General features: G+C 39.7%; 1 protein-coding gene across 6 annotated transcripts in view; it reads right to left on the bottom strand.

Annotated features, from left to right (window-relative positions):
* Nucleotides 1–13402, bottom strand: part of UBAP2 (ubiquitin associated protein 2) — a 365909-nt gene that overhangs the window by 47445 nt on the left and 305062 nt on the right. For 4 of the 6 annotated variants that reach the window (XM_069880909.1, XM_069880914.1, XM_069880912.1 and 1 more), the window contains exons 10-17: nucleotides 12916–12983; nucleotides 10988–11177; nucleotides 10142–10355; nucleotides 8426–8700; nucleotides 7141–7319; nucleotides 5820–6030; nucleotides 4590–4629; nucleotides 779–962 (exon numbers count right to left, since the gene is read on the bottom strand). In XM_069880909.1, coding sequence (XP_069737010.1) covers nucleotides 779–962; nucleotides 4590–4629; nucleotides 5820–6030; nucleotides 7141–7319; nucleotides 8426–8700; nucleotides 10142–10355; nucleotides 10988–11177; nucleotides 12916–12983 — 1361 coding nt within the window. The remainder of the gene's footprint in view (nucleotides 1–778; nucleotides 963–4589; nucleotides 4630–5819; nucleotides 6031–7140; nucleotides 7320–8425; nucleotides 8701–10141; nucleotides 10356–10987; nucleotides 11178–12915; nucleotides 12984–13402) is intronic. The other 2 variants (XM_069880910.1, XM_069880911.1) reach the window with 1 other exon arrangement.

Raw genomic sequence — 13402 nt, 5'->3', positions numbered from 1 at the left:
TTTTACGTATTTACATAATGATAAATATGTAAAACAGAAAATACTAGTGCATTAAAACAGAATCAAACATGTTGTAGCTGTGAAATAGGAAACAAAACAAGATAGCTCATCTAATTTGTTTCTTACATTAGCAAATCAAGTACAAAACTGAGTATTAAAAACATAACTCAATCGGTATAGTGTCAGCATGTCACTGCCTGAGGATGAAGCTCAAGTAACAGGCACTGAGGAAATCAGATAGATAGTGCAAATGAGCTCAGCTGTGCTGAATACACTTCCAGGAATACCAACCTGATATTTCAAAGTCTCTTAAGGAAATGGCTTGGAAAAAGAAAAAGCGCACACCTCCCCTGTGGAATTATTTCTAGTTTTTACTTTTAAGAAATACAAGTGTAAATGAAACAATATTTCAAAATTAACCAGGAAGTTAAGGAATGATTTCAAACATACATCACTAAACAAACAGCAGGCACTGTGGACCAGGTAGGAAAAACAAACTGGGGGGAATTAATTTAGCTGGCATGACTAAAGCAAGAGCCCCTGGAAAAAAAATTGTTTATATACCAGGAGCAGCAGCTGCTCTATCATTAAAAGGTAGCCCAGAGCTCATACTCTGCAACCAGAAACATCCTGTTCTCTTCTGAATCTCTCTCCTAGTTCTAGTCAATGTTAGGAACAGGAGACCTTGGTCTCTGACAGCCCCCATACACAACCACCTTTAAGATTGTTCCTTCCCCAAAAGTGAACCCCTTTCAGTTTATCACAGCTCCTACTGTACCTGCTTAGCTGGGAAAGTGAGCTGCTGGCCAAATCGCTGGACTGGGGCAGGGTGGGCAGTGCTGCTGCGTGCTGCGATGCTGAGGGGAGAAGTGAAGCAGTGGTGGATACCACACTAGGCAGAGAACCAGCAGAAGGTAGTGAGGGAGAAGGCTCCGTCTTAGGCGCCGGAACTGATGAAGTAGCTGCAACAAGTGAAAAAGAGCCATTCAAAGACAAATTCCAGCATACCTGACATCCCAGCCTGGATTCAGGAACATAGTACTCTTCTCTCCTTGGTTTAAAAAAACAGAACCAATAACAGTACCAACCAAACTGGCACTTTTCAAGGCACTATACAAATCTAATTTTACCTACAGCTCTGCTTCTTCATTCCAAATAACACAGCACCTTTGACAATCCAGATGGAGATCACAGGAGGACACATACAACTTAGCAGTCTGGAGTACTCAGTCAAATGTGTAATGCAGTAAAATAAGACACAATAACAGGCCACAACTGAACCCAGCATTAAGCACTTTTAATGGCTGAAGAGTTGTCAGCTATTGGCTTTAGTTGACCTAGATAACAATATGTATTTAGATCTAATACTATTTTTTAGGTTACCCGGACTAAAGCTTGTTTACCTCAAACATGTCTTTCCGAAGGAACACTATACCATAAGACACTGAACTACTCTACTGCCAAACGTAATTCCCAGCTGTTCCTTTGTGCTGCAAAGTTAAAATAAGCAATTAGAAGCACTCACCCACCAGTAAAACTCAGAAAGAGAGCTCAGCTGCCTTCTATTGAGCCACGCTTCTATACTACACCAGAGACTACTACCCAGTGGATCATCACTAATTTGCAATGCACTTGGAGACAGTTTTAGAAGAGTCACCAAACATATTTCAGATACATACTTGGAAGTTGCACAAAGTTTCTTCACTACATTGGTTTGGTTTCCTTGCTAAATGACACACATCAGGTTGCTGGACTGGTTGCTATGCAAACAGAAATCAAGAGGTCTTTCCCTTGTATAAGGGTAAGAGGCAACAGAGAAGGAAATCCAAGTGATAAGGACAAACCTAGTTATGAATCGTAGAATAACCAGGTTGGAAAAGACCCACTGGATCATCGAGTCCAATCATTCCTATAAATCACTAAACCATGCCCCTTAGCACCTCATCCACCCATCCCTTAAATACCTCCAGGGAAGGTGAATCGACCACCTCCCTGGGCAGCCTCTTCCAGTGCCCAATGACCCTTTCCCTGAAAAATTTTTTCCTAATGTCCAGCCTAAATCTCCCCTGGCAGAGCTTGAGGCAATTCCCTCTCATCCTGTCCCCTGTCACTTGGGAGAAGAGGCCAGCACCCTCCTATCCACAACCTCCTTTCAGGTAGTTTTAGAGAGCAATGAGGTCTCCCCTCAGCCTCCTCTTCTCCAGGCTAAACAACCCCAGCTCTGAACACAGTATTCGAGGAGCGGTCTCACCAGTGCCGAGTACAGAGGGAGGATAACCTCCCTGGACCTGCTGGTCACGCTATTTCTGATACAGGCCAAAATGCCATTGGCTTTCTTGGCCACCTGGGCACACTGCTGGCTCACGTCCAGTTGGCTGTCAACCAACACCCCCAGGTCCCTCTCCTCCAGGCAGCTTCAGGTAACAACTGTATCACCTGATGCCTCCTGGCAGAATTCCAATAAAAATAAGTGAACATTTACAATTTCCACTAGATTTAGAGCAGGGTTCCCTTCCTGGAAGTAAAAGTACATGTCCTCAATACAAGGGGCAAAATCACCATCCTCACTAAGAAATCTTACAAAATGCCTGAAAATGATAAGCAAGACACAAAACCAGAAGGTGAGTAGGGTGGTCAGGATTATAACACAGTCACACTTTGAAATACAGCTTGGGAAGCATGAGGTCTGGATATTAAAGGACAAGAGCAAACATGACAGATGAACAACTAATAATATTATTGGCATACAGAGAAGGGAAAAGGTCAGTACTTTAAAAATTTAGGAGAATTTCAAAATTATTTTGATGCATGAAATAGAAACATGGAGTAAGATTGATTCCAGCCTATGTGCATTCACATACAGAAAAAAAACCAAACCAAGTGTTCTCAAAAGAGAACTGGAATAGATAAGAATTACAAAGCTGTTATGGAATAATTACAAAATCACTAGGATTTCTCAGATCTTTGTCTCCCATAGCAAAAAGACAAGTCCTGCAGTGAATTTCATAAACTGTTTGTTAATCCTGTACATGAGAGAAAAAAAGTTTTTGATCTTAAAACTTGTCTTTACGTATAACAATATTTTAAGTGGTAATTCTTTAGGCATACACACGCTCCTTGCTCATTCAAACTGAACTTGGTACAAACAAAATACTTAACAGGCCTGAATAGACAATTTCTTTCTAAGCAGAAGTATATAAAAAGACTGCTCCATTAATTTTTTCACAGAAAGGGTCATTGGGCACTGGAACAGGCTGCCCAGTGAGGTGGTTGAGTCACCTTCCCTGGAGGTGTTTAAGGCACAGAAGGACAAGGTGCTGAGGGGCATGGTTTAGTGATTGATGGGAATGGTTGGACTTGATGATCTGGTGGGTCTTTTCCAACCTGGTGATTCTATGATTCTATTATTAATGACCTACTTGAACAGATGTTAAGTATAGACCTAAAATTGAAGTGTTGCTATTTCAAAGGCTGTTAGTTCACAATGCTGCCCTTGAAAATGCTAACAGAGCAGCAGCTCAGAAAGGTCAGAAGACTGAATACAACAATTATTTTAACTCCAGGAAGAAAGTTATACAGGTGCTACAAGTGAAATACCACACCATAAACAGGCCAAGCTGAAGGCAGCAGGAAGGTCTGTACCAGAGCCAGCACTGCATTGCTGTTACTCCATGCCTCACAACACGCTACCCAGCAGAGGGAGCATGTTGGTCACCTTTACTCCCTAACGGGCGCCAAACAGGACATCACTAGCACTCCCCATCAGAGGTGCACTCTAAGAATGGTATTTGTAGCTTCCCAACTGAGGACTAGAAGAATTGTTAAGGAATTTTATATAATTTTTTAATTTTGTGTTTTATTTTAATTTTGTATTAAGTCACTTTTTGTGGGAACATTTTACAGAGAAGAAGGCCTGGATGCTGTGAGGCTGATGGATACTGAGCAATCCTAACAAGGCCTTGAAACAGAGAGCTGAAAGATAAACAAAGGCCAGCTGAAAGGAATACAAGAGGTAGTTCGGTGGGAACAAGCACCAGCTGAAAGAAAAACAATTAAAAAGAACTATCAACATAGTTAATTTTAGTGTAACTTGGTTTCTTAGCATGTGCAGTAGTTTAGCCAATAATATGTTAGTAATAACTTTATGGACAGTTACCTTCAACCAATAGTACACTGTAGATACCCTCGTAGGCACCCAGTTATGTAACCAAAAAGGGTTTATAAAGAAACAGCTAAGCTCAATAAAATGAACATTCGCTGATCATATTGATCTCTGTGTTTCATTCCACGATGCTCCCGTCGACAACTTTTGGCAGATTAATTCTGAAGTAAAAGCAGCAACAGGTTCTCTAATTCTAAAGCTGATTAGGTTTGCAGATTTCATAGGGCTACTTTCATTCTTCAGTATTACTCAAGAAGCAAGCACTATATCCTACGCAAGTACAAAATAAACTCAAATGGATCAGTTGAAAATTAGCCAGTGAGAGCAATACGAAAGCTTGAATCAAACGTCACAGCTAAAGTTGCATGTGCAGCAAGTAGTAAGGAAAGATCCAAGTCCTGTGCACAACCAAGCTTTGTAAACTTACTGTCAAGAGTTGCCTGCGTTCTAACACTGCTGTGCCCATTCTGTAAACAAAGAAGAAATGAACAAATCATCTTAGAGCTTATTAAATTTTAAGACTGAATCATACATTGAACATGCTTCATGCAAAATTCTGTATTTGTTCTAAGTTGGAAGAGAAAAATGGCAGCAAAATCACTTGTTATTGCCTTTAACAAAACTACACAATAGTTCTCAAGTGCAACGTGTCCTGAACGTACAGTAAACCATACACTCCCCACACTATGCCCATCAGCAGGAGACCTTCCCACGTACTGTATAAACAAACGTCAGGTTCACGCCAATATGAAAGAAAGAATTGCACTAACATATAGGAAATGGTTGTGCTTGTGATCTAATGCAACTCACAATTTTAACTATCCAAGTTACACAGAGACGCCAATTTTTTTCCATTGAAAGATAAGACTTGAGAAGCACCAGTTGTTTTTTGGATAACGCTGGAGTACAGAAGTGGATAGTCTATGCTTGATCCTCACCAGTACATACGAGCTAGTGCAGAAGACAAGTGTGACTGAGCCATTACACAACAAAGGCCAGAAGTAAATAAACTTAAACTGTCACAAGTTCGTTAAACATTTAATAAATTATGTTCTCATAAAACAAGCCTATGTTCCATACACAAAGAGAGTTAGGTGCTTTTGAATCTTCCAAGAGATTCTCTCTGTCCCAGATTAGACCTTTTCCTATGCTTTTTAAAATACAACAAAAATAATTCCTACTGGTGTTTAAATCCAATGAAAGAATAATGCTGGAGGAGCCACAAACAGGTTGGGATCCATTTGCTAGGTGCCATATACATTGAATAAATAATCTACCTTTGGATAAAAACTATCAAGTTACAGCGAAATATCATGACTAATATTTATACACAGATATAAATATACATACAATATTTATATACAGAGAATTGCTCTTTTAAAAGCTATGTTTCAGGGAAGAAGAATGCTAAATGCTACTAAGAAAAAAAAAAGTCAAACGGCAACTTCAGATGTCCAAACCCATAAAGTCAGAGGCCCTTGCATCCCTAACATACCATGGCCAAAAATAGCTACATGAGAGGGAAAGTAAAACCAAACAGCAGGGTGGGCTTGGGAATCAAAAATACCTCTTGGCTTGGTTAAGAGTATTAACACAGCAGAGTAATACAAGTCTAACATGGATACAAATATTTCACATATTTCTGAAATTCACTCACCGTAACTGCAACAGGTGTTGATTCAGGTGGAACCATGGAACTTTGGTACGCTATCCTACTATGCACAGAAGCCTGGTCATAGGAGGAAGTTGTTGTTACTGGGCTAGTGCTCTGGGACGAGCAGGGCAGACTGGAAGAGGTGATGGCAGAGGTTGTGAGGGTGGACTCCTGTACTGTATTGGATATTGTCAAAGAGGTATTCAAAGGATCACTGGAAAAAGTAAAAATTATTTATCATCTCTGTAAACAACGTTTTGAACGCCTTCATGAAAATATCAGCTCCTGTACGGTTACCTAGAACTACTTGAAACTTGCAGTCCAAGCTACGTTATTTATACTAAATAGCCCAATCATGAAAAAATACACAATTCTGCTTCGGTCCCCAATAATCATTGCTTCAAAACCATCACCTACACTAAGCACCATTCACTCTCTTCCTGCCAGTCCAATCAAAACCCATAGTTTACAGACAAGCACTTTTCAGTCATGTTATTTTCACCTTCTCAAAGAATAAATTTATGATCATAATCTCTTTTTTTAAACAATTACATGCATAAAGTCTGATATGTGATGAGAAACACCCAGTCCCTCTTTACAATAGAATTCTCATGTTACAGAAGCAGTCTAACAAAATGAACTAATGCAAAGAAGAAAAAATACTTCAAAACATGCAGGAGGGTTTTACTTCAACAGCCTAAATAATTTACAGAACTAGAAGTTAATGTGAAAGTTCACTGTTACAAGTAGTTCTAAATTATCTTCAGGAAGTTTTTTAATGAAGCCAATTTTTTTAGTGAATAAAAAAAAGGGGGGGTGGGTTACTGCTATGTTGTCATTTATCACTGGCTTTTTAGCATTTCAGTAAGAGCTACTGCATACCGAAAACTTGGTGTTTTTTCTGATTCCATAGGAACATCAGATCTACAACCAGCTCCCAAGTTACTGACACTGATACATGGCACAAGGGTCACCTCTCCAGGATCAAAAGCAGAAAGCTTGAAATTGTGAGGAAAAAAATCCTCAAACAAATTTGTAAATCAGGACAAATAAACACGAGAGGGCAAATTATAAGGCTATCTTTTTATAAGGTTATCTTTTTATAAGGTTATTTACATTCATGTCATCTCCAGCTTCACATTAAGCTGTCCAAGGAGACCTTGATTGTCATTAGAAATTTCTCCTTTAAGATGCCATTTAAAGAACACACTTAGCCTATCAGCCACCACATTTCCCCCTCCCATCATGTGGTAATTAGGTCTTGATGTCTTTGACAAAAACTTTACCCCCGAAACAAGGCTCATAATGCATTAGGGGAACTCACACGTACTTTACAGATTTTGAGTACAAGCTATTGTTGGTCACTTGGCTGGCATTCTCACTGCTGGAAGCTGATCCAAACTCTGGGAGTGCAGGCTCTAATCCAAACTCCAGAGCTCCAAACTGAACATTTAAACCTGTCACATCTGCTGATCCAGGCATCTCCACTGCAGAGGAAGGAATCTAAAGGAGGATAAAAAGAAAACCATAATTCCTTTGCATACGCTGTCTGTATAAAAGACACAGCATTGACACCCTGTCCTTCCTTAACTACAAATTTCTTCAGTTACTGCCTCAGTCTCTGCTGCCAATTAGATTGGCGACAACCCCCTAGTTTACATCACACAAATTAAATTAATTGTTCTTGTACCCCACAAATTCATTGCGTAATTCAGTGCCCTGATCTGGAGCTGATAGAGTAAGCTACACTATTCTACAATATCAAAGTCAGCCAACATTCATCTTGTGTCTACTAAGATAATCCAAAATCACCCAGCAACAGTCATTTTCCACACACAGCAAACAAATACATGCTACGTAAAGAACATATCTCTATTTTGGACCTAAAAACTATCCAGCTTAATACTTCCTGCTTTATAAAAAAAAAACAAACACATGGTCTCTGCTCTTCTTTCCCATAGCAATTTACATTTAGAATAGAATCACGGAGTTATTTAAGTTGGGGAAGTCCTTCAAGATCATCAAGTCCAACCAAAAACCTAACACCGCCAAGTCTACCACTAAACAATGTCCCTAGGTGCCCTATCTGTCTCTTAAATATCTTGAGGGACGGAGGCTCCACTGCTTCCCTGGGCAGCTGTTCCAGTGCTTGGCAACCTCTTTAGTAAAGAAATTTTTCCCAATAGCCAATCTAAATCTCTGCTGGTGCAACCTGAGTCCATTTTGTCTTGTCCTATCACTTGTTACTTCGGACAAGAGACCAACATCCACCTCGCAAGGCACCCCTTTCAGGGACTTGTAGAGAGAGACGAGCACCTCTCCTCAGCCTCCTTTTCTCCAAACTAAACAATCTCAGTTCCCTCAGCCACTCCTCATAACCTCTATGCTCCAGACCCTTTCCTAGCTCCACTGCCCTGCTCTGGACGCGCTCCAGCCTCTTTATGTCTTTCTTGTAGTGAGGAGCCCACAACTGAACACAGGACTCGAGATGCAGCCTCCCTGGTGCTAAGTACAGGGGGATGATCCCTTCCCTGATCCATGCTTTTTCCAACACAAGCTTTCACATGCTTTTACATTTACTAAGTACAAGCCACCACTCAATTACTCACCTTGGATACTGGAGTTATCTTCCGTTTTGTTGTTTTTATTTGTTTCTGCTGGGTTTGATGGGTGGTCACTGCCTGGTTATCCATAGATATAGTGGGAAGCTGTAAGATTTTGCTAACAGCTGTAGAGGTGTCTATTGGTGATGGCTCTCGGAGTTTTACCTGGGAGGAGAAGGACTCCAGCCCAGGAGGAGGAACAGGAACTGTCTGTGTTTGTTGTTGCTGTCGCTGGGTCAGCTGGCTCAGAACCGGGGATGGTTCAGGCTGGGATTTAAAGTCTGGTCAGTGTTAGGAAAAAGAAATATCAAAATTAAAGCATTAAACTCTGCCCCTCAGGCTTCTACTTTTTATAAAGAATCTGGGTGACCTGACATACTCAACAGCTATGATTTTACAGCATGTGCAAGTCTCCTTCAGATATCACACAAGTTTCATACTTGACATTGGCACTGCAACAATAATGCCAAGATTTTATATTCTCCACTTTAAGCAAACAGCTGTGGGCAAGAATTACTTAGCTTTCTTCAAAAGTAGGAAAACAAACCTATCTACACAGTCACATAGATCTATCACACATCAATCCTCAAAAACTGCTACAGGCAATTTAAATCAACAACAGCAAGTTTCACTGCAATTAACTATGTCAATAAGTGAGATGCCTTCCAAGGGGTATGGAGTTGCAATTTAGAGCTATTAGGAGTTAGGATTTCCTGCCCCTACAAAAGGGAAGATTCTCAACGCAAATAGGATGTCATCTACCACATCAATATGGCTTAGTCAAGAGTCACTGGACACTGACAGTATTCCCTGTTCATGTTTTTCAGATGCTGAAAGCCACCCAGTGGCTTAGAGGACTTGTCAGCAACTTTAAGTGATCCAGAGCGTATGCAATGTGAAGGGATTTTTTTATTCAGTTGAAGTGCAACAGAAAGCAACTTAAAAGGTACTTAAACATTTTTCAGAATTGCCACATATAAAATATTATAACTGCTACCAAACTGTTTGCTTTTTTTCTGAAAGCATACACACATGGACATGATATAGATAAAAGAGCTACAACACTTCACAGTGAGAATGCAACTAGATACTACACAGCAAAAACCAAGTCTCATTATTTTCACTCCTTCTAGAGAATTTTACTCTATCAAATGAAATATCCATGCAATTATTAACAGACAAAACAGATGACTTGCATCATTTTCAGTCCATTAAGGAAAGCATATTGAGATGGGATGCGCATTATGAGAAAATTATTTAGTACTCATTCAAAATTCATGTAATTGTCAGAAGAGAAAAATCTGGGGGAAAACAAGACAAAATACGGTACAATCTTACGCTTCGCTAAAAGCAGACGAATGTTGAACAGATGAATAGGCACAATAAAAGTAAGTATTTTCTGGGGTTTGTTGAGAAACTAAGTCGCATCAAAGTTCCGCTTAAAGACACAAGCGCATTAAATCAAAGTTGTCATTATATGAAGGCTCAACAACTTCTAAAGGAAATGCCATTTACAGATAGACTTGAGCCTATCATAACTTAGTTGATGATACCAGTACCAGTAATGAAGCCCATTACCAGTAACTCTTAAGATGTTATAACCAATTTTATTAAGATTACATTTTCTAGTATTTGTCTTCCATTAAGGCCATTTTAAACTATCATTGACATTAAGAAACTTTATAGGCTAGCAGAGAAAGAAAGCTATGTCAAAGCACTTACCAAACTGACTAAGAACTGAGGACTGAGTAATGGGTGGTTTTAGATCCCAGGATGATGTGGGCGTTGTGGTAGTAGTGGCAGAGCTACTACTGTTTTGTTGGGATGTAAACTGACCCAACCCTGGAGACTTCAGCTGGTCCAAGATTTGAGATCCGGTAGAGTTTGCCAATTTAGAGGATCCGAGTTCTCCAAAGCCAGAACAAAGAACTGCAGACTACCAAAAGACAAAAACGAAGAGGGGAAAGAACAGCGTTAAGTATTTAAGAAATAATGTGAACACAACCATGGGGTTAATGCCTACATCTGCCATTTGGCAGCACCTAAAACCTCTTCAGCCCCAGGTTACTAACAAATGACCAGATAGCAGTTGTAGCATATGGCCAGATCCTCTTCCATTACCACTGATACAACTTCTACTACTGCGACTACAACAACACCTACTTGAGTCCAATCATTTCAAAACATCATATGTTTACTAATAGTTGAATCAATATGTGTCCAATTTCAAGCCCTTAGAAGGGACTCAGAAATAGACAGGTTTCCACAAAAAAGTCATCAGGCATGTGCTTGGAAATAAAACATCAGTTGTCTGGCATAAAGCACAGCACTATAAACACATTATTTCATCCTAAATCAGCATGCAGCAAACGCATCTGCTCTCTACTCAAAAATTAATAGAAGCACTTCATGTAAACCGAGAAACAAATGTCTTAATCCATTTCTTCAAGATTTGCAACCTAAATTTTACAAGTACTAAAGCATCTCATGAAATTACCAGTACCAGAGGAGTTCTTTAATCTGAAATATTTACTCATGAAAAAATTTAAAAGCATATGATAATTTTACCAGACTTTGAGGAGAGTAGGACATTACACCACTGGAGCTGCCAGTTCCTGAAGCAATCTTGGTGCTGTGCTGAGAATTTGTGAAGACTAGGGCTTGGCCAAAGGTTTGCTGCTGCGCAGCCTCAAATGAGTTGCCTTCTGTTTCTGAGGCAGATATCATAGGTTTTTGAAGCAGTGCTACCAAATCAATGCTGGAAGAAAAAACAAAGTTTGAATGCAATAAATATAATGATCAACGTCGTGCTGAAACTGAAGCAAGTGCAAAAGATAATAAAGCTGCCGTAACAGCAACAGAATTAATACTGATAACCAGTCTTTTCAAATGTTCCTTGTTTGTCATACAGAGAGAGGTAGAATAGAGGTTCTACCATAAAGAAACGTTTTGATAGCTAAAACCTTCCTGTACAGTCAGAATACAAGTTACCTTTGTTCTCTTTCCAAACACCACCAAATTTATAACATCACGTATCACATAAGTAACTTGTATGATTAGTATAACCAATATGAGGAAAGTCATAAAAGACACACCATTTTTAAGAGAACGTTGCCTGCAAGTCCATTCTATAAGGCTGATTGATAATCCACTTCCTCAGTATGTGGCGCTATCCCTTCAAAAAAGGCAAGGGATCGAAGTCCTATCTTTCTATAGGGTGGGTATAAGACAGCAAAAATTTAAGCCACACATACAACAACTGAGTAAATACGAAATAACACAGCTTTTATTTCTGCTGCTCTTGTGATTTCTAAGTTTCCCATACAGTAGGCACATATTGAAAATTACTACACACAGCTGAACAGGATGAGAAACATGAATTTTCTTATATTAAGCATGGCTTAGTAACCCTACAATGTATTTAAGCACTAGTTTATCCAAAGAAAAGCAGACAAAAGAAATCTACTCCAAAAATTCTGACTGAAGTTTATCCAAAACATACTGCAAGTTTGGGCTCAAAAGCTGCTTCCAGTGCTTTCATTAGCACAGAATTCTTATTACCCAAATCTTTCTTATCACAAGTCAAAATAAAAAGAAAAAAAACCCAACAAAACAAAACACCAGAATTTGAGTTGATGAACTGAAGTATTTCCTAATGTAATTTGACAGACATCTACTATAATATTTGCATTAGAACATGTATGTAAGTATATCATCTTTAAGAAGGAAAGGAACAAACTGTAGACCCACTGACTCCACGCCTCTTACAGATCACATCCGCGTTGTAAAGAAAATTTTGCTGCAGTCCGGAGTACAGCAGCACAGCTGTATCGGGACGTTCGGGACCATTAGGCCTTTTAGTTTTCAGATCTCAACAGCCACCAGAATCTTCATCGTACAACTTGAATCCTCCATCCTGGACCCAAGGCTCATGCAAGCAACTGATCCTGCATCACCACCAGCCAGGCATTTGGTGAAGGCAAAGGCAAGGAAAGAAGGCAGCATTTTTTTAGCTCTGTCTCCAAATTCTACATCATGAGTTAAGGTAAGCAATTGTGACGCTTACCACGAAATTCACCTTCTTTACATTGCAAGCTCTTCTATTAGGACGTTTGCCAAAGCGTTACGTTCTGAACACTTTCTACATCTACAGAGACAGGAATTCCGCCTTCTGGACAGGAAAGCCATAACTTCCTTCTCAACAGCAGAAAGTTTTCTTCCCAGATACTTCTGTTCTGTAAGCAGTCTTCGTGCAAAAGATAGGGTTTTCTCAATGTGGATTTGTTTGGCTCACTTCTGCCGTCAATAATAGGTAACACAGGAACCCCAGAAAATTATGATTTGCAAGCAAGGCTTTCACAATTTTAAAACAAGCCTGATCATCCCTGATCCTGGCTGCCCTGTGTTTAGTTCAATATTTTGTATGTGAAAGCTAATACTGCTTCACCAAGCAGAAGCTTTTTAAGGTACAGGGAAAACGTGGAAGAGCAGCTTACCTCTGTCCAGGGGTCACATGATTCTCAACTGGAACAGAGGAAGCTGTGAAGACTTTTGTCTCAGAAAGCTGAAAAAGAAAGAAGGAGGAAAAAAAAGGGTATTTTAATCATACACATGCTCTCACTTAATGGCCGTAACATCTGCAGAAATTCTACCTTGGTCATGTATTTCCAAGATAAAAGTGAAGCATTGCTACCAGCTGAGCCACAGCTCTGCTTAAAAAGACAAACCCACATACTCAAACTTCAGCAAAGTATTATCCGCAGAAATAAGTACCAATTTAATTAAAGTGCAAGTAAACTTGTTGTGTGGGCACACACAACACTCCGTGAATGTAACCACATCAGTCTGAGCAATAGTTTAACTGAAAAATATATCAGCAGAAAGTGATCAGCTGACAGCTGGTGTATCGTAAGTATAAAGACACCTTGTGCAAGCATAACACAGGACTCCACAGAGCAGCTCCAATAAAACTTGCTGCAGAAA

Source organism: Phaenicophaeus curvirostris, chromosome Z, assembly GCF_032191515.1.
Source record: "Phaenicophaeus curvirostris isolate KB17595 chromosome Z, BPBGC_Pcur_1.0, whole genome shotgun sequence".
Lineage (NCBI taxonomy): Eukaryota > Metazoa > Chordata > Aves > Cuculiformes > Cuculidae > Phaenicophaeus > Phaenicophaeus curvirostris.
The sequence above is the reverse complement of the archived record's forward strand: the minus strand, read 5'-3'. Positions and strand labels throughout refer to the sequence as shown.